This window comes from Thermobia domestica, chromosome 9 (assembly GCF_964235325.1).
Source record: "Thermobia domestica chromosome 9, izTheDome1.hap1.1, whole genome shotgun sequence".
Lineage (NCBI taxonomy): Eukaryota > Metazoa > Arthropoda > Insecta > Zygentoma > Lepismatidae > Thermobia > Thermobia domestica.
In genome coordinates, this window is record NC_137462.1 from 102,551,656 (window position 1) to 102,578,439 (window position 26,784).

The 26,784-nt window shown below is 35.1% G+C and overlaps 1 protein-coding gene across 2 annotated transcripts in view; it reads left to right on the forward strand.

The window, feature by feature from the left end:
- The window catches only part of mbt (serine/threonine-protein kinase PAK mbt), a 51,494-nt gene that overhangs the window by 7,746 nt on the left and 16,964 nt on the right, over window positions 1–26,784 (forward strand). The window contains exons 2-8 of one of the 2 annotated variants that reach the window (XM_081771621.1): window positions 593–818; window positions 2,207–2,482; window positions 10,150–10,314; window positions 12,233–12,433; window positions 13,690–13,827; window positions 18,029–18,217; window positions 25,505–25,765. In XM_081771621.1, coding sequence (XP_081627747.1) covers window positions 600–818; window positions 2,207–2,482; window positions 10,150–10,314; window positions 12,233–12,433; window positions 13,690–13,827; window positions 18,029–18,217; window positions 25,505–25,765 — 1,449 coding nt within the window. In that variant the 5' untranslated portion in view covers window positions 593–599. The remainder of the gene's footprint in view (window positions 1–592; window positions 819–2,206; window positions 2,483–10,149; window positions 10,315–12,232; window positions 12,434–13,689; window positions 13,828–18,028; window positions 18,218–25,504; window positions 25,766–26,784) is intronic. The other variant, XM_081771622.1, reaches the window with a different exon arrangement.

Below are 26,784 nucleotides of genomic sequence, written 5' to 3' on the forward strand. Positions count from 1 at the left end.
GCCCTGCATGAGTGTTATTACTTATTGGAGGTTTTCCACTAGAAAGGAGTTTATTGCGGGCAAAAAAAAAAAAAAAAAAAAGAGGAATTTCAAGTTCAGCTTGAAACTGTTCTGTTTGATGGTGCACCAGGTTAGACTCATGATAGATACACTTGTGGGGAAGACTTTTCTGTCTACTGTAGTGTAATACATCACAAAACCGAGAATAATTCCTGTCCGTTATGAAGGGGTTATTGAAATTTTGGGGGGAAAATGGCTGTCCGTTATGAAGGGGTTATTGAAATTTTTGGGGAAAAATGGCTGTCCGCATCCGTATCTAAAAGTATCCGTTAATGGGAGGGTTTTGTTCCGTAAAAGAACATATATTTTTGCCGGGTCAAAAAAATCTGTCCGTATTATAGAGATGTCCGTTATTGAGAGGTGTCCGTTAAGGGAGGTTTCACTGTATAGGTATTGTAAAACATAAAGCAAGTTAGTTATTTTAATACTAATCTGAAAGTAAATCATTTTTTTTTCTTTGTTCGAGATATGTGACCTGAACATGAATACTATAATTGTGATGTCATTAACAGTTTTCGTTTTGAAATTCCAGGGTCAGAATGTTCAGCAAAAAGAAGAAGAAGCCATTGATTTCACCACCAACGAATTTCGAACATAGAGTTCATACAGGTTATGACAAACGAGAAGGACGTTATGTTGGCCTGCCCTTACAGTGGGCAAGTATAGTTGGTAATAATCAGATACTGAAAAGCACTAACAGACCGTTGCCTTTAGTTGATCCGTCGGAAATAACCCCAACTGAAATACTTGATTTAAAGGTAAGTGTGGTTTTATTGATACTTAACTTTTTAGCTAGTGTTTCCCGATAGCGTGCGAATATGTTAGATATTTATCAATGCCAAGATGAAAAGAAAAGTATATTTTTTAAATATGAAATTACAGGAACAGTCACACTAAATACGCTATAAGAAATGGAGAATTTTGAGTACATCCTGCCTCCTTCGCCTGGGTGACAAAATATACTTAAAGTCATCATAAAACAGTTGTGCTGGTAATTTATCTGGTTTCGGTGAACTTTTTGGGGCAAGTGTATACCAGCAGACTGGAATAAAGACAGTTCCGTTTTAAATAACAGTAGCTTCTTGCGTACAGTTTTGAAAATATTTTTAATTGCGGATAATGAGATTTTCAGCAAAATAATTTAGGACATTCTTCGTATATTTTATTAACTGGGTGAAGGAAACAAAAGAAGAATCTGTGAAATTGTAGTCATATAATTGTTTCGGATAGATCTGGATAAGTAGGACTAAATAGAGCTTGAATTCAGCTTTCATTGCTTAGAATAAAAGTTACGTTTTTTCCCTCGCATTTAGTAACTTCTACGTTCCATTGCATGGTCATCTCAAACGTACACACTTCGTACATTTAAATTATTTCGTTCTTATCTATTAGGTAAATAGAACTACTTTAGTATTATTTTCTAAAGACAGTGTAGCGTCTTTTCTTCTTTAAGACAGAGAAGTTGCTGTATTGATTAATAAATGTTGAAGCTAAGATTCATAGGAAGTATGCCAGCAAGTTTGCACTCTTTGAACATAGTTTGGAAATAGAATAATTGCAATCTTTGACTATGTAGAAGAAAGGAAAGGTTGTACCGTAAAGCTACATAAAAGTGTATGTAAAATAAAACCATAAGAAAAGGTTACAGTGGGACATGGAACAAAAACAAAAGTGCGTTACTCTGTATAAAGTATTAAATGTAAACTTAAAAGTGTTTCTTTTTTTTCATACGGAACATCCGACAAACCATAATACTTCTTTGTAGTGGTAGAAAAGAATGTAATATATGAAAACTACACACACACACAAAAAAAAAGGGGGGGGGGATTTCCTCAGGTGAAATTTCTTTGATCAATACTTTAAACATTATTTACCATAGCGTATGTACTAGGTTAAAAACCAATACCTTTAGTATTCAGAAAATAGCGAACTTGTCTAATAGGGTTGAAAATTTCGAGAAAGAAATAGAAAAAAAAAAAAAAATCACTATATGGCTGCTAGTTTATATTTACGTAATACGTTGTACTGAAACACGTGTTTTGCTCATTATTTTATATGTATATGAAGAAAACTAACTTTATATAATTTCTAAAACAGATTTTATTATTTGGTTTTGTGAAATTGGATATTAATTTGAATTTTCCAGACAATCGTCCGAGGTGATCCTCGTTCCCGAGAAAATGGTATTCCTAAAACATCTAGCGTCGCTAGATCAAATTCTCTTCGTTCGTCGAGTCCTCCACGCTTACGAAGAGAATACAACAGAGCAAATGTGCCGCCTTCTGTGCCTGAGGGAGAAGTTCTCTCAAACCCATCTCCGCATTCCAATGTCCATCCGACTCCTGATTTAACCGTTTCTCCGCAGTATCCTCCCAGGAATGATTCCTATCGACATGAAACGAAGGATCCACGCGAGAGCAATGTAAGTAAGATAAAGTGTGATCTAAATAAACTCAAATGGTACAATACGTACTTTTCTGTACTCTGTTACTGATTTGTTCAGAAAATCATACTAAACATCAAATTTTCGCTGACTGCTGTAGAAGTTAGTGTTTATTTCCAGTCCATCCTATGTCACTAAATCCCGTTTTCTTACCTGTCTTGACAGTGCGAAAAATTGACGTTTAATAATTATTTTTTTGAACAAATTGGTAATAGAATAATGAAAAGCAAAGTGAATACCTTTTGAATTTATTTATAAGACAGCTCTGCAAGCGGCTCATCTTAACAGTGGACAGTGTAAAGTAGTTTATGTACATTATTATATTGAGTAATGCACGTCTTTGAGTACTTATGTAAGAGTAAGATTTAATTTTCTCAAATGTATTTCGTACGGGTTACAGCGTCAAAATTGATCATAATCAATTAAAATGAGTACATTTTGTGGCTATAATTGTTTGAATGTAATTTGTGGCAGAGATATTGCTCAACTTCGGAGCATGTAGTACTCAGATTGAACGTTCCGGGTATTAAGGGCGAACTCAACACAAGGCTTCTATCCTGAAAATGCACTCTAAACGATAAAATAATCGTCCGTTTGTTTTGAAACTGTATTTTATAAGGTAAAGAGTTACACCTACAAACTGTACGTATATACACGAAAAATAACTGATACAAAGCTGTTAGGTATTACTAATCGAAAATCTGAAATGTCATTTTCGAGTATTCAGATTGCACGTAACTTATCTTGAGTTCGCCCTTAAAACTCAGAAATACCTCAATTCTACTATAGGAGTTCGTAGTGTATATTTCCAGCTTCCATGAGTTTTCAGCTCTTACAATGGTCTTACTCTATATCTGTAATGTGATAAATTATTTTTATTTCTGTGAATAAATGGTATTTAATTGATTTATTACTCATCTATGCTACGCGTTTAAAATTTTATTCGGGAAATTGCCGCTCCTTTCATAGATTAGATGTTAGGAAACAAAAATAGGAATCACTCAATTCACGTAACACCATAATAGATGTCTTCGTCTAACAAAAAGTTCTGAGCTCGGTAGTTTACAACGAGCTGGCCGGCAGTTATCATCGTGAGGAGCACTTTACAGCACGACACTACTTCTTGCAAAACTCAAAATTATGAAAGTAGTATTGCTGTCGACAACTGGGTAAAATTTAGTTACTTTCCTCATATTTTGAAGAAAGTTTTTAATGATGTAATCGCAATTTTTGTCTAGGTTATCTTGATATAAATTCAATGATGGACTTCTAGTTCGAATATAATGACTCTAGGACGTTTCTTTCGATATGTGAGATCATCTGGACTTCTTTAATTTTGTGTTTTCAAAAACATAGATGCTTTGTTGAGCCTGAAATCACAGAATCTTTAACCTTCGCATCTCTGATCTGTTCTTTTATTCTCCTCCCAGTATTTCTCTTAGTCATACCAACCGTCGCAATGATTGTAGCCTATAATCTCCAACGGAGTCATTCACAAAAATAACACTGGTCGACATTTTTTCAAAAGTTGAGCGATGTTCTGAAATGAATAGGTAAGTTCGAATGGATTTTTAATGCTGATTTCAAAAATAAAATCAGTTTCTCTCTATCACGTCACATTTTTTCACAAATCGTTAAAACATATTAGCATCAGAAGGTGTATTGTTTTATTACTAAGCCTATAAGGGACTTAACGAAACGTATTACATATTAAGTTCAGGCATTTCTCACAATTTTTGTACAGTTCTTAAATGTATGCGACATGCCACAAGACTGTAAAATTAATGTTTATGTAAATGTACATTTTCATTTACACCTGCATACAAAATCACAAATACATTACGTCACTTAGCATCAAACTTCATTCGCTTCGATTTCCCTTACATCGCTGACGCTCGACACGGGAACATCCTTTTCAACATCCAGCAATAACCTGCCATCGTGTTAACGTTCCATCTCTCCTGATATCTCTTTTCCATCTCTGCTATGTCTTTATGAAATCTCTCCCCATGCTCCTCACTGTAGTCTCCGAGATTACGTGGAAAGAAATCAAGATGGGAGTTGAGGAAATGTAACTTTAGGCTCATTTTGCTTCCAATTTTTCAAAAGGTTTTTCACGTAATGTTCATAGTTCTTATGCTTTTCGTTTTCCAGAAAATGGGCAACTACCAGTTTAAAACTAACCCAGGCCTCCCTTTCAGTTTCTGTCATTATTTGCTCAAATTCACGGTCAAGCATCAACTTTCTTGTTTGAGGGCCAACAAAAATGCATTCTTTCAGTTTCCCATCACTGGTTGCTGGAAATTTACTTGCAATGTATTTAAAACATTCCCCATCCGTGTTTAATGCTTCAACGAACTGTTTCATGATTTCTAACTTAATGTGCAATGGAGGAAGTAGTATTTTAAACGATGGCACCAATTGCTGTTGTGTCACATTCTTCTTTCCTGGAGAGAGAGATTTTCTACGTGGCCACAGTTTCACTTTCCAATGATTCTCCCTGTCCTGACTGTCCCATTCACACAAAAATTAGGGAAAGTTTGTGTTCCCGGATTGGAGACCTAACAACAATGGTATCACTTTAAAATCGTCACATACTGACCAACCATGTTCTTGATATTTCACTTTTACGAGCATAAGTCTCAACGTTTCATACGTTTCCTTCAAGAACACAGAATATGCTATGGGAATCGATGGTAATACATTACCGTTGCTCAACAAAACACCTTTCAAGCTGGCCTTCGATGCATCAATAAAGAATCTCCATTCTGTTGCATTGTATGGAATACCATAGAATTCTATCACTTTTCTTATGTTGTTGCAATACACTAAATTTTCTTCTTCAGTGAAGTATGGTAGAAGTTCTTTCTCTCGGTGCCTGTACCATGAAAAATGTGTTTCAGGAGACAAGAGACAATTTTTCTTCAACCGGGAACCAAGAAGTTGGGCACTCTCTCACAAGATCATTAAGTTCATGTTGTGTAAGTGGCTTTGGAGTGCTAGTACTCGTACTAGGATACAATGCATCATCATCACGCTGTTCTAATTCTACCTTAACTTCACTGTCACTAGAACAACTTTCGACAATAGTAGGAACACATGGTATAGGTATATCTGGCCCATGAGCTAGAGGTCTGATAGCTGATTGTATGTTGTTTGGAAAGTTCACCTTACTTTTGTTCTTAGCACTAAAACCACTAACGTTAACAGCACAGAAATAGCAGTCTTCAACATGATTTTTTGGTTCACGCCATATCATTGGGATTCCAAACAGCAGGGCTTTCTTCTTGCCACATATCCATAATCGCAAAGCCTCCACACAAGTCTTGCAAAACCGCATATGGGGCCCACTTTTTGTCCTGGCCACCTAATTTCATTCCAAAATATGCATTATATGCATCCTTCACAAATTTTGTTACACGTTGTCTTTGTCTCTTCACTACATAACATCCGCAAATGTAACAAAAAATGTCTGGAGAGTTCACACACTTTTAGATGACATTGTTTCACTGTTTCAAAGCAACAAACCGCATGAGAAACTTGATCAAAACAGCGTATCCTAGAGCTGTGTATACATAAATTGTTTACGTGACAATTACCGTGATTTCTTACATTAAGTAATATGATACATGAAAAAATTGCACTTTATTACATCAGTTAATGAGACTAGCTATAACAGCAAAAAAATTACGTATTTCTTTCGGTTACTTTTAAGAATTTACAACAAAACTTTGAATGTCTAAATTATCCATTATTGTAATATTATGCGCCCTGCCATCTACCGGGTAAAAATAGAAAAACTGTGGGTGATGGGAACAAAAGAAACATAGTTTTGGGATCAATATCAAAATAGTTGTTCAAAATAGCAATTAGTTTCCAGACATCAAAACCCATGTCGACCAGTGTGATTAGTAAGATTCAAAAATAATTTTCAATATTCATGGAGATTTATGGCTTGCCTAAAAATATTTCATAGTAATCTTACTGAAGTTAAAATTACAATTTTGACCATAACGGAAAAGAAATTTATTGGTTGTTAGACTTGACTGGAATCTTGTTGTAAGATTAGCTGTACTTGTTAGATGCTGGTTTCCTAAACATATGCAGAATATCTATTACTGTCATTCATATTGAGAATATTTTCTTAATTGTTTCCTAATGTCTTCGTTTGTTAACACCAATCAGTACGGTAGTGCCGCAGTGATTCATCGATCCAAGCTCATGCCGTGTGAGCTTTGTAGTGGATAAACATAACATGTGTGGTTTTCATCGGAGTTCTATCATTTCTTCCCACCTTCATTCCTCCATTTTATTCATTATTATCAGTACTGTCTCCCTTAGTCTCGATGCACAATCCTAGGACGTAAACTAGAATTTTGATTCATTTCACCAGTGAAAAGAAATTTAGCCCTAACTTGGTTTTAATCTTATGCGAGTCGGTCTCCTATATAATTTAGAAATGAATTGATTGTCTGTCGAATAACAGAAAGAAGTTGTCCTTTCCTGATTTTGTAGTTCGTGAAGAAGTGTCTGTAATAATTCTTCTATTTTGTACTTCAAAAAAAAGGCTTATTCAAATATTAGAGTTAACGTAAAATGAAAGTACATACCTGGTTAGCAAATGCCCTTACTCCACCACCAGTTGTGCTCAGTGTAACACCCATGGGCTCGTACGATGGCTCAGCACTGGAGTTTACTCTGAAAGAGACTTTATCGGAGGACGTGGAGAGAACAGTTTGCTAGATCACGTTGGAGACTTTCCAAAGGCCTTCAGTGGTACATGGATGGGTTCGTGCTAGGTCCTGTTTTTAAAGATTCCAAATCCATAGGCGATGCGTCCGGGGACTCGACAGAAACACACAAGATTGGCATCAACGTGATACCCAACTTGGCCTTTTTCTGTGCGTAGTAGACTAGTGAAGACCGGGCAGTGTGGCTGGAACCCTTACCCAAACTCTTGGCCGTATAGTTGAGGGATGTAGTCGCATAGAGGAAGTCTATAATATGCTTCCTGAAGCAGGCAGCATTGATCTTCACATTGGATGGCATCCATATAAGAGAAAGTACACCCTGGCTGCAGTAGCCGGCAACCACCATGAAACTGCGTGGATAGTTCTTGCATTGACGGCCCCACTGTGAGGTAGTCCCACTATCCTTAGTTCAGTAGAAAATTGCTCCTGCCTTATTGGCGTCGTCCAAGTACAACCACCCTTCATCCAGGAGGTGTGTAAAATTTTTGCGACAGTTTCAACAGTAAGACACCATTCCTCAAGTAAAGCATGAACTTTTCTCATAACATCAGGTAACAGATTCCTGTTGACTACCAAATAGTGGGAATTATCTAATTTTTATTCAAAATAAGAACATGTTTACCTTGTCTGATTTCAAGCATCAGCAATTGTATGATTCAGACCGATTCTTGAATTGGTTAGATCATCTATAAATTTTACTTATTTAGAAATCGTCAATAACCTGCTTACTGGCTGTTCAAAATCCTAGTGAAACCAGCAACTTTTCAGCAGATAGAGAGACGGAATTTTATTCATGATACTACTTTTCAGCTTTATGTAATTCGTTGAATTTAGGCGGAATTTAGTGGTACACAAGTTAGAGAAATTTTATTTCCTGCTGGTTCTACACTAAAGAATACTTTTTCTTGTGTCTGATGGTTAACATCCCTTACTGCTTTAGTTTTCTTGCACCGTTGATCATCATCGAAATTAAAACCTGCGTAGTTTTGAACCTTTAACATTTTTTATACATAATTGCTAGTACCTAAGAAGGTAGCTTATTTCAAGTTCGTTAATTTTTTCGTTTTTGTACGTTGTATCTTGTAATACATACCCAGAACCAAGGAGTTACCTGTGTTAATTTAACGATTACTTGTAATACTCATCCTTAAACTTTATATCCGTCGTTGCAGCTTGTTTAGGTATAAATATTTCTCAGTAATAATGTTGTTCTGTCATGTTAATAGAGTGCAAACCAAATTGTATGACGCAACAAATAATACTATTCATATTTTCCACTACATTAGTCCGAGACCATAGTCGGTATATCTGTTAACTGAGCTAATAACTTATTAACTTTGTGACGTGTTTTGCATTATCATAAAATATCTTTACATGTTGATATGGAATGAAGTGACACTATTCACACATGGCAAAACATAACGATTATTAGTAGCAGAAGTCAATATATCTGTACAAACGCTGAATAGATAAATGACTTAGTGAATATCAAGCAAAGTATAGCACCTCACAAATGTCATTCAAGACCTCATATACCATCCATTAGCCAGCTTCAGTACAGCCAACCTCTCTGACATGCTGTACACAAGTGACTGGCACGCGTCCACATCCAATTCGTGGTACATATGGACTGCACAATGACTGCAGTGAGCTGTATCCTGAATTTAAGGTCTTTCCCTAGAGCCGATGTGGCATGAAGTGCCATAAATTCTGAATACGAGTTATGGCAGGGAAGTTCGGTGACAACCACAATCTGTTAACTCTCATCTCAGAACCATGTATTAATAAGAATAAGACTTGCACTGAATTTTGTGGGTTGGTAAAATGCAATCACTCTTCAGTTCCTCATCTTTATCACAGCAGAACAACGCTGTCATTCTCAGTCACCATAAATTTCTTGTCTCAGAAAGTATTATGTGTTTTCATTGGCAACATACCATGCGTCAGATATGTTACTATACGAAACTGTCACCTTGCTTTGATATGATTTTCTGTGGGACGTTGCTTTTTCTGTGGCCTTTTAGAAATTCTCTCTCTTTTCAACGTTGAAACATAGACACCAATATCATCATCAGTAATGTGACCATTTTTTTCTTGTAGTAGGACATAGATCTCTAAATACTGATACGTTTATTTTCCGCACAACGTATTTGTTGCGTTGCCGTTGTGAAAAGCCACTTGATTTCAAGGTAAGCATCTCCTGTTGTTGGCTTGGTGACATATCGCTTAGTATTTTATCCATCATATCGGTCATGGTTACTGCACTTCAGTAATGTAAAATTCCACAATAGTTCATAGTACAGCGCAGAAACCAGTGGAATACTATTTAATAACAGTACATTCCAGTTCATAGTTTTTCCACACAATTTCCTCGTGTAGTCTGGTCATAGGTAGTTAACCAGTTGCAGCCATTTGCACACTGACTTCAGCAACACCTTTTGTGAGAAATTAAAAGCAACTGTGAAGAGAGAACAACAAACAACAAAACATCTGGCTGCACTAAGAAATAATTCCTAGCTCAATTTACTGTTGTGGTGTACATCATTACATTGACAATTAAAATATTTTTCAATATTTCTGTAATTTTGAGCACTGACTCAGTTATTTTCTTACAGACTTAGATCTACGATTTTTGTTGACTTGGGTTAAGTTACTGGTATTTGCAAGTGAAGGATCTGAGAAACATAGTTTCTTTCTTACATATCTGTTGAAATTCAACACCAGAGTAGTGAATTAAGTGCATTTCCTAAATATTTCAAATTAAGTCTGTAACCAGTCATTGAAGTGTAGTAAAAAATAATAAACTCAGCATAATTGAGTAATAAATTCGCTTGCCAAAAGGTGTACAGGATGTACTGCCCATTAGATTTTTAACTTTTTTTCGTTTCATTGTAGGTAAAGCCTAACCATCCAGATGGTTACCCTCCTGAGTGGAATCACGAGCCTCTTACGCGGTCTTCTTCAGGGATGAGGCCGGCTCATCCACCTGAAGTTACAGACTATCGAGGTCCGCCACCATATCATCAAAATCATATGTCAAATGGAAATGTCATAACGCAGGTAAATATACTTTGTTTAATAGCTTAATGTTAATATTCTATTGTAAATATTGAAAATATACGTTTCTGTAAAAGTTACTGGTATTGTTTAAGTGTGCTAAAACACTGATAAGCAGTGTGTGGGGGGAAGAAGGTTCTGGTTTTCCACATGAAAATAATGTTACCACTTAAAAAAAATAATGCCTTTGTTATATTGCAAACAGTATAAGAGGTAATGAAAAATTAATGGTACATTTTTAAACTTGTTCCCAAAATCAGACTTGTTTTTGATCAGGAACTGATCTTGTGTATTTGCCATTGTCTATTATAAGGGTTTTAAGAGTCGAGTTCGTTTTATATTTTTCACAGAATTTCTGCTTTTATTTTATTTTATTATTTTATTTTATTTTATTTATTTATTTTGAAAATTATATCTAAGCACAATTTTGTTTAATTTTTAAATACTGGATATACTAATAGATGAAGTGATATTAAAACTACTTTTTATCTTTATTTTGTTCTGGGATTTCAGTACACAGAGTTTTTTATAATTCCGTAGTAATTAGATTTTTACATGTATCTTCATGGTGTTAACATTTCACAAATGCTATACCCTTTTCACATATTAGTTCATATACAGAAATATTTTCTTTAAATATGTTAGCAGTTTTAGTAGTATGCAAACTTTTTCCTGGTATGAGAAAGTGAGGTTTGATGCAGTACCCGCATGCGTGAATATACATAAAAAGTGATACGTACATGCTGAAGGCATTAAATGAGTCAGTCAAATGCAAAGCTCGCCTTACCCGCAACTGAAAAGTTGAGATGAACATGCAGGGCTCATAGCGAGTCACTTTTTTAACTAGAAGTTACTTTTTTTCAAGTTGGTCACTAAAAGTTACTTTTTGTGGGAGGTAAAGTGACGAAGTTTGTTTTTTTCGTGTGATTTATGTTTTGCATTGGCAGTTTTCTAAGAAAAATATAAAAATAAATGGAGAAAGGCAGAAACTTGTTACTCATTACTCTTCTGAAAGCTTCAGTAGTTGCTGCCACGTGTGAAACAGTCAGCTGTATTCTCACTTCCGCTTTTATCCTTTCTAAAGCACAGAGGATGGTTGGTGTATGCTTAAGCTCTCAAGGTGTGGTTGAGACCCTTTCTGTGTGTATTCTTCTATCATAATAGTCTTTTAGTTTTCTCTCGTAATAGTTAACGCTCCTCTCAACGTTTGTGTGGTTCATCATGTTCGTCTTGTGTTATGCTTCTTGCATGCTCTTCTTAAGAGTAGGTGATGAATTTGAATATTTCATGGCTTTGAGAACTCTCAATGCTAAGTTAAATATAATGTCTGGGATGAAGAAATTCGGAAATAGGCCAGAACTGGTTCTACTTACTCAGAAACTTCTTACATCTGCTAAGTCTGCTTACCGTAACTATAAAGCATAAAGCATAAAACCTAAGACAGGAGGAAGCTCAAAAAGAAGTAAAGAAGAAAAGATGAAACAAAACAACAAACAAAGAGAGAAATGATGGAGAAATTGAGAAAGGAAAAAAAGGGGCACGATGAAATTTTGGTCACTTTTTCGTTTGGTTTTGGTCACTTATCAACTATTTACAAGAGACCAGACCATTAAGAGCCCTGAACATGGGATTCAATAGATTTTTCGGTTCTCTATCTACTGCTATGCTAGAATTGATTTTTTTTTTTTTTTTTTTTTTTAATGCATAGTCCTGTTTCCAGATAGTTAAGAAAACGACTGTGAAAATTAATACTCGCCAAACTCAGTGTTTATATATATAAATCTTACTGTGGATAAGACGGAAGTTCTGCATTTGGTGGTCTCAAATTGAAACACGTACGTTTTATGACATGAACTTGTATGTATATTTTAACTACTAAATTACCGTGGCGATCATTGACCATTGATTGTTTTGTTTTCAGGTTCCCCGCGTTCCTGTATCTCCACCAAGTATGGAGGCGCCGGGACCATATACTCCATTCCCTCCAAATCATCCGTCTCATCATCAAAATCCTCGCCCGCATACCAATGTACAGGCAATGGTAGGCCATCAACCACAACGAATTACACCACAAACATCTCATAATCCAGTGCCACAATCACAATTTCAACATAATCATAAGGTAACTTTTCTTTTATGTATAGCACTGTAGAAAGGTGCTTTTGTATCAGAAATAATTGTTATTTTGAAATGGAATGTGTTACATGTAAGTGTTCGTATTCTTGGTGTTTTAAGTATTAATTTAAGCATAACAACGTTTGGACCATTTTGTTTCAGAAGTATCAAGTCGTGCATTAAGATGCTTAAATTCTGCTTTTATTGTAATATTTTAATCATTTTTTTATATATTATGGGAAATTATTTATTTGGTTAATTTAACATTTATCGTAACACTAATTGTTTGAAAATGTTGCAGTAATAAGTGCCTACTTATAGCAATGTGAAATTCATTTAAAATATATATATATATATATTTGTGTAAAATGTGGTTAGATAAGTTGAACTTTTGCTGGTTTGTTGAAGTATTTTGTTTGATGTCTAAATTTTATATGTAGGTTTATAATTTATATCAACCTGTGGATATCCTAAATTGTTTTAAATTGCAGGTCTTGTATTTTCTATTTGGCAGTTATTTATTTTATGTACTGATGAAATTTAGATTTCGATAGGTCAAACAATTAAGCGTGACGTTATAACTGGAGGATACTGCGTAAATATCTACAGCAGCATTTTACCATGAAATTCAAAAAATGAAATGAAATCTTTGAGCTTTACGTCGCACGGTTATGCCGGTTAGGCTAAAGGAGACGGTGATGAATAATGAATGAAATGGTGGAATGAAGAAAGTGGGAGGAAACGGGAGTACCCCGGGAAAACCCACGCACACGGTGTTTGTCCACTACAAAGTTCACTTGGCGGGGGCTGGGATCGAACCCGGGACCCCCATGCACCAGAGGTGAACGCTCTACCACTGAGCCACCGCGACCCCCATGAAATTCAAGAAATGCAATGTAACAATAATCATTTTACATTAAGAACATTTAGAGTATTTTGCTTGTAGATATACTTATTGTTTGAATCATTGTATTTTACCCAGTATGTGGACTTTTTTCAGGTTATAAAAAAATGCGGATAAAACTTAATTTCTGCGTACTTTAAGTAATAGTTTTAAATAAGCAGCCACCTATCTCCTAATGCTTCCTAAGGTAACCTTTCTTGTGAAAGAACTAATGAATATATTTGATTTAAACTTGACGAGAGATTTTGTGATCTTTGAAATATAAAATTTTTAAATTGTTAAATTTGCGCAAGAATTTTTATTAATGTTTGCTAACATTAAAATATTCTTTAATTTCTGACATTTAATATCTTTTGTAGCCTGTGATAACAGAGCATCCTCAGCAGCCTTCACGAACACCAGCTCACTTGTCACCAGATCAAAATCAGAATGTGAAACCAACAGGCCCTACCATTCCAAAACAGCATCACGAGCAGCAAAGGCTTACGCATGAGCAGGTAATTTTTAAATTGGTTCTGCAGTGATATGCTGGGCAATGTCAATATAGTACTGTGACGAATCAGGGGAAACGATAATCCTGAGAATTGTTAAAAAATTAATAATAATGATAAATACATGCTTAAAAATACATTCATGTCAAAACCGAATTTACTTGAACAGGTGTTCACTGCATTTACTATGTAAGGCGTGCAAGTACGAAACAAACACTAAAGAAGACATAAGTATATAAACGGTGTGCTCGATTTAAGAAGGGATGTAAGGTTACTCGTAAAAACTGTGGGATAAAAGGTTAAAATGCCACAATATTGCATGGTAATTCTTCTTTTCGTTCTCTATAAAATTTTCATCTCCTACCGTTGGTAAACGAATGACGCCTTAAGCTGTTCCACTTCAGTTTCTGGCATGATTCGAACATTGAACATACAAACTACAATTTTTGCCGCATGTAATAGAAAACTATTTGTTTTGTATTAGTAATATTCTTTTTGTGTTAGATTTCTTTGCCAAGTAAATCACATCTATAAAGAAATCTTTCAGCCATTTTCCAATTTCATTCATTTCATAATACATTCGAAATATTTCTTTTCCTAAATTTGTAATTAACTTAATTGGTATGTGACCTATTTCCGTTGTCTTTTTGTTTGTTTGTTTTTTTGTTTTGTCTCTAGATCTTGGTTCAGATATAATTATCAATATCGTAAACTCTCTGTACTCTTCACTTGCCTCTCATTCTTAACATCTGCCCTATGAATATGATCCGTACTTTACTTCTTCCATCTATCTACTTCATTGCCGTCAGCGTCTTTTCATTATTTGTCTCATTATCACGGTTATTCTTACCATCTTAATACCTGTTTTCATTGAATTGACCTCCCGGTACATTCATATTTTATATTCTTTTCAGTTCCATTATCTCTTAGCAGATAGTTGTATAATATCCTTCTTGACTGTCAGTTTTTCTTCATAATTATTATGTGATTTCCTACACATCTTCCCTTTCTTCTAAGAGACACGGTGGCTCACCTCAGATTTGAGAGGTCCCAGGTTCAATCCCAGGTCAAGTTATTTTGTGTGGACAATATCATGTCCGTTGGTTTCCTCCCTCATTCTCATTTCACTTTTTTTTTTTTTTTTTAAATCATTCACTTTCGTTAATTACTCGTCTCCTTTAGCGTAAAGGGTATAACTGAGGACGTTAAAGATCAGGGTTTGAAAAAACCCGGGTATTTTTGAAAAAGCCCAACCCACCTGGGCCCATGTGGGTTTTTTCGGGTATTTTCGGGTTTAATTGGGTTTTTTCGGGTTTAATTGGGTTTTTTCGAAATATTTCAATCTCTTTGGGGTAAAAATGTTAAAATATGATTTATATTTCATGAGTGTCATTGTCACAAGTTGCAACAACTTTCTATTCACTGCTGTTTTGAAAAAATTGCCGCCATTTTGAAATTTTATATTGGATCGCCGAAAAAATCTATACAGCAAATTTAGAATGTCTTGTATATATATGCGATGTACAAAATATTTATAAAGGCGAAAGACAATGCTGAGGAGGATTACCCATGTCGGTCCCGGCGTCCTCCACAGGGGACATAAAATATGACGACATTATTATTCCTTTACAACTTTAAAATCCGACTGGAAACATTGAAAACAGTTTACAAGGGATGATTCAAATATGATCATTCCCTGCAGTTTTCAATGTTGCCAGTCTGATTTTAGTTGTAAAGCAATAATAATATCGTGATATTTTATGTCCCCTGTGTGGGACTCCGGGACAACATGGGTAGGGGAGCAGAGTTCTCTTCAACATTAGGAGGCGGTCAGATTTGAGGCTTATTCTGGGATGTATCAATTTCATCTCACTTTCCTTTGTGGCAGTTGGACACAAATCATCACATTTCTTCCTAAAAGACACATTTCCAATCGGATTATTGAGGGGGACAGTTCCAAGATTGAAGGGGATATGTCCCCTTCATCCCCCCCGGGATTTTCGCCAGTGGATATCAGCTATTTTGAAAAAAAAAAAAAAAAAAACGCGACATTTTGTAATCTTGGAACAGAAAATTTAGTGTCTCTGGTTTGTATTCTGAAAACTTAAAAGACCGAAAGTTGAACACTGTGTGGTAAAGGCAGACAAACGAACAAATGTAGATCGAGTCATCCCAGGAGCCTCAGTGACGTTCACCAAATATGAATACCAAATAGCTATATTATTTTATAACATAATTCATCAAAATGTCTTAAATATTTTTCAACGTAAAATAAATGACCTTATTGTTGAAGTTCACTTTCGATGCTTTGTGCATTCAATACGGGAATTACCCGAGCACTTGTTGCAAGACCGTTCTTTTCCGAAACTTAATTTAAAACATTTAACAAAGATAATCCTATAATTTATATTTTATAAAGTAAATGTTTCAAAATGTCTAAAATGAAATGAAATATCCTCCAGCGTAAAATAAATAGTTTTATTGTTGAAGTTTTCACTTTCGATGCTTTGTGGGTTCAATTGCGGGAATTTCCCGAACACTTCTTTCACGACAGGTTTTCCCTGAAAATGCAGCTTGCTTTACTGTACATCGAAACTTCCATTAATACTGAAGTTTGAATGCATCACATGAAATAGTAAGCGTTACGTAGTCTTGGGAACTCCGAGCATTAAGCTTCTTAATTTACAAGAATTTTTACGTTATTGCTGGTGTTTATTCTACAGAATGCCTATTTGAAGGGTAGCAACAAATGACTGAACTTAACTGTTGTTGTTGGAAAACCAAATTTTACTGAGTACTTTTGTTACCATCAAAGGTAAGAAATAATACTAATAGTTTTAGTAATGTATTTACATATTTACTGTTAGTACCGGCGTCTATGACCTTCAACCCGTCAACGTATGAGGGATAACGTCCCACGGCGGCGCCGAGTCAGGAAACACACTATTCGCGGAAAGTATTTTCTCAAATATACAATCGCTTACTTTACTTCAAATAGGCTATAAGCATAATCCACACGTTAATTTGTTCTACAATTATCTCAAGCTAAGGTGAGGTTTTATTTATTTATTTATTTATTTATTCGTTCATTCATTCATTCAGTGCATTTAGAGCTTTATAAAGGTCTTATGGTGAATATTGTTGTCTATCTTAACATGAAAGCATATAATTCGCCCAAAGAAAGTTTAAAATCTAATAAAAATAACTTTCAATGTCATCACCTTAGTTGTACCAATAATACACTAACAAAAAAGTCAAAAACCCACGTGGGTTTTAAGATGGGTTTTTTCAGGTGGGTCCAACCCGAAAAAACCCGGTGGGTTTTTTCGGGCTGGGCCCACTTGGGCAAACCCTGTTAAAGATTCATTTCATTTTCGTACTGTTGTACTTCCATCATTTTCCCAATTTCCTTTAGCATGTCTGCATTAATCCATGATTGAGTCCTTTTCTGGTCACAGTTCCAAACTATTTCTCTGATACCTGATGTACGCAAAGCTTATAATTGGAATACTTTCCTTCAAATTTTTAGATGAGTATATTTTTAATTTCAGTATCACTCAACTTTTCAGTTTGATATCTTCTCAGTCAATACAAGATTATAACCTGAGAAGATATCGTATCAGGGAGAACCTCCACATTTTTGATAATATTTTGAAGTCTATCTTATTACATAATAATATTTCATTGACGGAGAATTCCAGGTACATTATTATCCTTTATGTTGGTTGAAACAACTATTTCTTGTTGCTAGTGAAACTGTTCAAGAAATTACGAACCACTCTCTCGCATCCGTCTGTTCTTTTTCCTGAACCAAATGTATTACCTCCTTTTCTTACCCGCCATGATTACGATTCTCCGTCAGCACTAATGCAACCATCTTCCGACCTTTCCGTGTCAGTGATTTTTTTTTCTTTTCTTTTCCCTACTTCCTTCACGTGCGAAGTGGTCAGAGTATATATATATCTAAATCACCACAAGATCCTCTTTCCCATTAAGTCTGGGCACCATAAAGGAAATTATATTTTCCTTTGCACCACAGGATACATTAGTGGTAAGGCTCAACATACTCATTAAAAACTTCTTCAGTAAATGTTGTGTATACATTGCTGGTATTCTAATAGGCATGAATATGACAAAATCGGCTAGGGAGGTAAAATATTTGCGACCATGCATGAGAAAATAAATTATTAAATTGTTTTCTTTCTAGTTCCGCGCTGCCTTGCAAATGGTAGTGAGTCCTGGAGATCCACGAGAAAATTTGGAACAGTTCGTAAAGATTGGAGAGGGATCTACAGGAACAGTGTGCATAGCAGTTGACAGGACAACAGGAAGACAAGTTGCAGTGAAGAAAATGGATTTAAGAAAGCAACAACGAAGGGAATTACTCTTCAATGAGGTAAAACCTTATTCTGTTGACCATTTAATAAATGTTTTATTTTATTGACGATTATGACAGCTTAAAAACCTGTTTCGCTGATATTACATTAGACAAGGAGGGTGAAAAATTCCAAAGAAAAAAATCAGTAACTCATAAGGTTGCGAAGCGACGTCATATTGGTACCTGATAAAAGCGTTCTGGAAAATATAGTTATTTTAATTTTGTTGAAACGTTTGACTATTGTCGGGAAGTAATTTGTAACAATCGAGAATGTGAACTTTCTTTTAGATGGTGATAATGAAAATATCAGATGATCGTTATAAGTATATGAAGTACTTATGCAATGCGAAATTCTTAGCTGGACGGGTTATATGCGACCTATTTGCAAAATGTACTTATACTATGGAAAAACGTGCCATCATCTCGAGTTGTTCTATTGAACCACCTCTATAATGGACTATCGACATTTCGACTGCAACAAACTGCGTTGAAGCACAGTAATAGGAATTTATCCCATTCTTCCCTCCAGGTATTCCATAGGTTGGTGAAAGTATGTTGTAGACGTTGTTTTAACTGTCCAAATGCACAGAAATCCATTGGATTGGCATCAGGGCTTTATACAGTAATATCATATAATCAGTAGCTTCTAATTCGTCAGGAAATGCTATAACGTGGGAATGATCGATTCATTCAGGCAGTATTATAGCTAATGCTTCGGCAAGAAATACGTTAGTAAGGAAATTTGCGTCGTATTGTGCAAACTCGGTGCAGGTTAACAACCAGCGTTATTGAATAGTGGAGGCGCACATTATAATCTGATGAATCTAACTTATATTTTAATGAGGCAGAACCATGAGGCAAGCTAGGACATATTTTAAATCTCAATATGTGTAAAAATATTTTCAGAAAAAAAAAGTGTCAGTATTTGGCTGTGTATTCCGAGAGCCTTTCTATTCCAACTGTGCCCTTGCTGGCGCTGCTGTCAATGTGTGTTTTCCCTACTACCTCCAATAAGGAGGAACAAGTTGCTGTGGCGGACAGGGTTGCCACATTGAAACACCTTATCTCAAGTATTATTACATTTCTGGGAAAAAAAAAAAGTTTAAATGAAAAGAAATACAAATCACCTCCATTACTCAACCAAATTAAATATTATAGACAGAATTATCTAATATTTGCAAATGATCTTTTCTAAGAACAAAGAACTTAGTTATTTTGAGTTAATTTTGTTAACTTTGTCGTTATATAAGACGAAACTTCTTTTTTCTATGTATACAATTAAAGTAGGATTCGAACCGTGTGTTTCCAACCGAGAATCGGACCTGTTTTCCGCACGGCATGCGAGAACGCTAAGCACTTAGGAAAAAAGGGAGAAAGTTCAGAGAAAAGTAACTATGGGCGCAAATCTATCTTCAACATTGGGCGCAACATTTTTTGAGCGATATTAATAATTATGAAGTTGAAAAACAATGCTGTGGAGGATCAGAGTTGTCTTCAACATTGGAAGGTGGGCAGATTTGAGGCTTATTCTGGGGTAGGGGAAAGATGAGGCTCATATTACGGTAGATGAATCTGATTTCTGAGGTGAACATGTTGTATATTATACATCAAGGGACATCAATTTCATCTCGCTTTCCTTTGTGGCAGTCGGACACAAATCATCACATTTCTCCCCCCCCCCCTAAAAAAAAAAGCATTTCAAATAGGATTATTGGAAAAACAGTCCCCGACCCCAGTTCCAAGATTGAGGGGACATGTCCCTCTCATCCCCCGGGATTTGTGCTAGTGTGTCATACTACACGAACTTTCATGGCATGCGATCGAATATATATATAACAATATTCAAACATAGACACACATTTAACGTTGTAGAGACGAAAATTACCTACAATACGTGTACTATTGGATCTTTTTTCCCCACCCTCCTTTGGATTTTACATTATTTCCAGAACAGCCTTTGAAAGGGACACTATATACCTTAATGGAAATTTAATTTTAATATTCTGAAAGAAATTCAGCTTCGTAGAGCGATCGACGAATTTCCGCATAGCAAACAAATTCCAGAAGTATGCCTGTAAATATTTAAAAGGCAAACCAATGCAATTGTCAGCTTGTTTCTCAAAGGAGCCTATTAAAAAGTCTAGAGTGAAGTTCTTACATCAATGGTTCGACACCTGATAAGCTATGCGTGTCTTCGTCACTGCTGATCTCAATTTCGTAATCGTCATCGCTGGAAAGATTTTCATCATCGTCATCGCTGTCAACCCCACAATTAATGACAGGTTTTTCGACTTCTTCATTTGATATTCCATCTTGCTGCCGGTACATATTCTCTAAGCGTTCAACATAATCACAACACGTCACCCATTCCTCAACTGAAACTGAACGAAATGCTTCTTCTGTCAACTTCAATGTATCTTGCAAAGACAATTCAACATTTTGTGCCGCAACTCTCTGCTTCACAATTCCCCATATCTTTTCAGTTGGTGAAAAATCATAATGATATGGCGGCAATTTTATGGGAATGTAGCCGTTTTCTAAAATGTGATGGGAATAGTATGTTGAATTTGGCTTATTTTTCCTGAGAACTTCAATGAGTTTTATTTTCATCGTATTCTCATCGAAGAAAATATTATTTAAATGAAGCCAATTTCGAATACCTAATTTCTTCGTATTGGTCGATGGTGGTTTGTTTATCTGATGAACATAAGATGCGTTCCATCACAATTACACTCATTCGCCAGCCCTAGTTTTAACTTTTCCTGCAACCAATTTTCAAAATTTGTAGCATTCACTATGGTAGCCATGGTAGCCATCATCATGGTAATCACCTGTTTTAGATTGTGATTTGAACACAAGTAGCACATTTTGAACAAATCCTAATCTACCCCCATACCCCCAGCATGAACAATAATGAGTCGGCGTTCAGAACTGCTGTTTACAAGAATACCATCTTTGTCTACACTTTACCAACATTTTGTAACTTTGCAATTTCGATGAATATACGTTTCATCTACATACACAATATTTTTCCCTTGTTTCCTGTATTTTTTAATGTTTCTGGGGAAACGTATTCGCCATGCTACAACATGAACTCTTTTCATAAGTTTATATCGCTTATCTTTACACCTTTTATATTTGAATCCCATTTCGAGAAGAATCTTTCTTAACGTTTCAACACAACCCTTAAATCCTAATTTCTTTTTGACACATAAAAGTATTTCGCGGAGTGTAGAAACCTCTTTGTTTACGTAAAATTTATATAAAATTCTACGAAGTATACATTTATCCATATAATCAACTTTATTATTATTATTATTATTATTAACCTGGTGTTGATAATTTATCCCCCTGTTGAGTGCTCATGCCTTTCTTCGTATCTTCTTAATAAATCTTTCAGATTTTTTAAGCATTTCCACTGCTTTTTTCGTAACATGGTCACGAGGTAGTATCCAGGAATTGGTTTCCTTTTCTCTGTCACAGAAACCGATGACATTCCAAATTACTTTACAGGCTTCGTTATGCACTGTCTTGTTAGCCATTCTAAGTAGCCTACGATCTTCACTCGTCAAGACCAAACGACTGAATGACAAATTGGCAACACAGCCGAGGTCATTCAGTTCCTCCCTCAAAACAAAGGGAAGACGTCCTCCGCAAAAAGGCGGCAGGGGTGGGATCAAGTATAGTTGACAGATTTTCCGAGGGCATAGGTGAATTATACAGGCTCTAGTAGGATTGATTGATTTAAATCAGATGATTTGGAAAAATCAAAGCCATTTAAATTGAATGATTTGAAAAATAAAATAAATAAATAAAAAAAATAAATAAATAAATAAAATTGAAGAGGTGGATTCCAAAAGAGCCTAAGTCAGTTTTTGTCAATTTTGAGGTACCGGTTTTGTTAAGTTCCATTTTAGTATCTCCGTATACTGAACTGGGTTCCATACGAAAACTCCATAAATCAAATTAATTGTAGGGAAAAGAAAACAGCGTTATTTTCCAAAATGTCCTTAGTCAACAGTATTTTCTGAAGTTATTTTCTGTCTCGCGCCTAAAAACACTTATAAAACTCTTGCTATAGATAATTTCACCGTTATCTTACGAAAAGTAGGTAATTACAGTTTTCTTTTTTGTAGATTACTTTCATTTCACAGAAATAGCGTGATGGAAACACACACACACACACACAAAATCGTCTCCTGAAAACTTACTTTTTAGACTTAGGCTCTTTTGGAATTGAACTCTTCAATTTATGTTGCTTAAAACAGAAGGAAAATACTTATTTCTTGCCATTCTGGGACACTAATCGAATATAAGTGTGAAGTTGCATCTTAGTCCATTCCGTACCATGGAAAGGTATTATCTTGAATCTGCAAATATTAACCATATGTGTAATTTTTCAGATTAAATGTTATGAGTCATAAATTTCCTCTGTGTATTTGATTTAATCATTGTTCTGGAGACTTAAAAAGAAAGTTTGAATTCATTTAACATTCGATACCCACAATATTTACTTCAGAATTTTACATATTATTGTAACACGCTTCATAGCCTTTTTACTGTAACTGAAACATAGATGAAAGAAAATGACGTTTTCTGTTACATCATTATAGAATAACGGCTTAACCGCTAGAACTGAAGTTTTTAAGTACTTAGTACCTACCTTAAACTGTGTTTTGTCATTTTGATTAAAACGCGTGTTCTGAAGGGGAAGAAGAGAGATTATAAAAATACTTCAAAAATAGAGTATCTCAGGAGTTACTCAAGTTAGGAAGATGAAACCCGATGTATAAACTCACTAAAAATAATTAGAAACTTGTCCCATCGTTTTCGAAAATTACAGTTTTAGTGGAGTCGGGACGGACGAATGAATTCTGATTTTTTTCTACATTCACATTCAATTCCATGTTTTCTCTCACCAAAGAAATCGGCTGAACCATTCGGAGCCGGGTTTTGATCATGCCGCTTCCATTAAAATGCATATCCTAAGAGATAAGAGTTCAAAATGTGTGCCTGGGGGCGCGGTGGCTCAGTGGTAGAGCGTTCACCTCTGGTGCTTGGGGTCCCGGGTTCGATCCCAGTCCCCGCCAAGTGAACTTTGTGGTGGACAAACACCGTGCTCGTGGGTTTTCTCGGGGTTATCCCGTTTCCTCCCACTTTCTTCATTCCACTATTTCACTCATCTCTCATCATCACCGTCTCCTTTAGCCTAACCGGCATAACCGTGGGACGTAAAACTTAAAAGATTTCATTTCATTTCATTTTTTCAAAATGTGTGCCAAAAATGTGTCCCACGAGCCCCTAAAGTTAGGCAAATGAAACTCAGTATACAGACATTTTATCATTTTATTAAAAGTAAGTTGATGCGTGCCTCATCGTTTTCGAATATTCCGTCTCCGGGGAAGGGGGGGGGGTGAAGTATGGCAAGTTCCTATAATATTTTAATTTCCTATTTTGTATTCATAAGATTACAAAGTTAGAAAAGAGTTAAACAGTTTAAAATGAATTTTTGCACATAGAACTTCGATTGACCTGGATTTTTATCATTATATTTGATTGAAATAATTATCTTAAGAGAAAAAAGGAAGGTTAAATTTTTCTAAAGCAATATCGGTTGTATTACTTCAGATGAATTTTTGGTCTGTACCGTTCCATTTTGATTTCAAAATTCATCGTAAGTAAATGGAGGAAGAGATTCAAATCTACATTCCTAATATTTCCATGAACCTATTTCCGTGAGAAGGATGGGTATTCAGCTAGTAGTTAGTAAATAATAAGAAAAATGAAAATGAAAAGTTTTTCGTCCCACGTTATGCCGGCTAGGCTAAAGGAGACTGTGATGATGAGAAATGAATGAAATGATGGAATGAGGAAATGGGAGAACCCTGAGAAAATACACGCACACGGTGTTTGTCCACCACAAAGCTCACTTGGTGCGAGCTGGGATCGAACCAAGAACCCCATGCACCAGAGTTTAGTAAATAATAAGAAAATTAAAAATATATATATATATATATTTAGAAAAGGAAGCCATTCTTGAATAGAACGCTTACTACTAGAAGATCTTACATATTGTGTTACTATTTTGGTCATATTAAGTAGTACAGATGATTTGAAATCAAATATTCATATTCATGTATAGTTCATAATTTGAGACATAGAACTAAAATAAATAAATATAGTAAAAGAAACAAACAAACAAGTAAACAAAAAAATATATGGAATATCTTATTATGTATCAGTTGTCATTTATGTACTGTAGATTTCGTTTTTCATAGTTAAGGGAGAGGAATGGCGGTAGCTCAGTAGTACAGCGTCATTTTAAAAAATTAAAGAGTAAACAATGTTATTTCAATTGAGATAGTAATAACTAGTGGTGCTATTCAGCCGGCTCGCTAGAACCGGTTTTTAAAATATTTCGAGTTCGCAAAACCGTTTGTTACACCCAGACATAACAGTAAATTTTACCCAGTGATACCCAGGAACAGTAAATTTTAGTTTAACAATAAATCTTTGCTTTTAGAAATTCTTACAGGGCTAAACATATGATATCTCAGAACAAAGTATAAGCGTTTATTTCCTAATCTCAGATGCTCAGATATCAAGAATGAGAACTGGAATCACTCATTCAGTGTAGTGGTGAGAATTGTTTATATTTAAAGACATACCATTATCAGCAATTGAGGCATTGGATGCCAAAGTGGCGTAACTCAGTTATTGAGACTTTTATTAGAATTGATATAGAAAAATCGGTTCATTGTGTTGCCATCCAACAGGTTATGGTTTCAAGTTAACGGAAATGACTTGACATTATATATATATATATATATATATATATATATAAACACGCCTCAATTGTTTGTTGATCTATTGCTGGATTAAGGTCTTGTCAGTATTTTTTGACAAGCATCTATCTTGGGTAATTCGTTATCAAGATATTCGCAATGCTACCTAATTTCATGACACCACCTTGTATGGTTTGTTTCCCAAGAGAGTTGTATCTATCTACCTACCTATCCATCTGCTTACTTTTACTCTTCTCTCTCTCTTACGCATATATATATAAAATACAAAACCGGTTGTTAAAAAATTAGAATAAATGTATTGTGTAGAAAGTTCCATGGAAGTCAATTAAAATATTACAGTCAATATGTACGGTAATATTGAAGAGTTTTAACAAATGTAAATAGTCTGAAAGCAAATGTTACAGCTAAAATAATAATATATCATTGTATGCTTTGTATATCTAAAAAAAAAAATTGAAGTGTATTTGTAAAATTACCAGTTGATTATTTTTTATTTCAGGTGGTGATAATGAGAGATTATCATCATCCGAATATTGTTGAGATGTATGATAGCTTTTTGGTAAACGATGAGCTATGGGTCGTGATGGAATTCTTGGAAGGAGGAGCTCTTACAGATATCGTTACTCATGCTCGCATGGACGAAGAGCAAATTGCAACTGTTTGCAAACAGTGTCTTAAAGCTTTAGCATATCTTCATTCTCAAGGGGTCATCCATAGGGATATTAAGAGTGATTCTATTCTTTTGGCAGCTGATGGAAGGGTAAGTAAAATGCATTTTGTTTTCTGTTTTCTGTTAAATGTATTCTGCTTTGATTGTATGCTTAAATGTAAGAACCGTTCCATAAAGTCGTAAATGAACTTAATTCTATCAAACTCTCTTTTAAAAATAAGCACTTTTAAAATCATGTACTGACGAAGAGCTTGTCTCACATTCATCACCATTTTAAAGTACTCTTAACGGATTTTTAATTTGGCAAGACAGAAAACTCAGTTTCGATTTTCGATATCCTGTATCCTCAATGAAATGATCTTTATTTTACAACATAATTCTAAGTAAATATAAGATCAAGAAACTTCAACAAAGTGAGCGACACAAATACTGTATATAGACCTTCCGTGATTTGCATCTATGTGTAAAAATCGATAGTCTAAGGTTTAAACGTAAATAAGGAATAGACATCGCGAAATCAATCAGATATACCAATTTTTAGTTCTTCAAAAGTCCAAGCATTTCAATAGTTGGAAAAGAGGAAAAACATTATTGTTATTTTCCTTTATAACATAATAATATGCATACCTCCAAACACGCAGGCGTAAGATGAAAGTAATGTAGCGATAGTATCAGATTGTTTTCGACGTACATGTAGACTGAGAATATATGTTCATCATGTAATGACTAGCATATAATGTTGTTTCTTTGGGAGAAGTATAAAATTGTTTCTTTGTCTGAGGAACTATTATTTAAATTAGCGACTTTACATTTTATTGGGCAAGTTTGCATGACGCGATAGCTTTCGTTAAGGTCAGAGAGAATTCAGCCCTGACGAGCGAAGGAGACAAGCAGCAAAATTGGTTAGGATCCTATTCTCCCCTAATTGTCACTTACAGAGCGCTTAGTAAGCTTTCAGAGTATGCTGTAAGTTTGATCTGTGCAATTTTTATCATGGTAGATTACAAATAGTTGTCTAGTATTGTTTTAGCGTCAGTACCATCGCTGCGTGTAACACACAAGTATAAATTCTCATATTACTTTTTCTTTTTGTTAAATACTAGATTTCA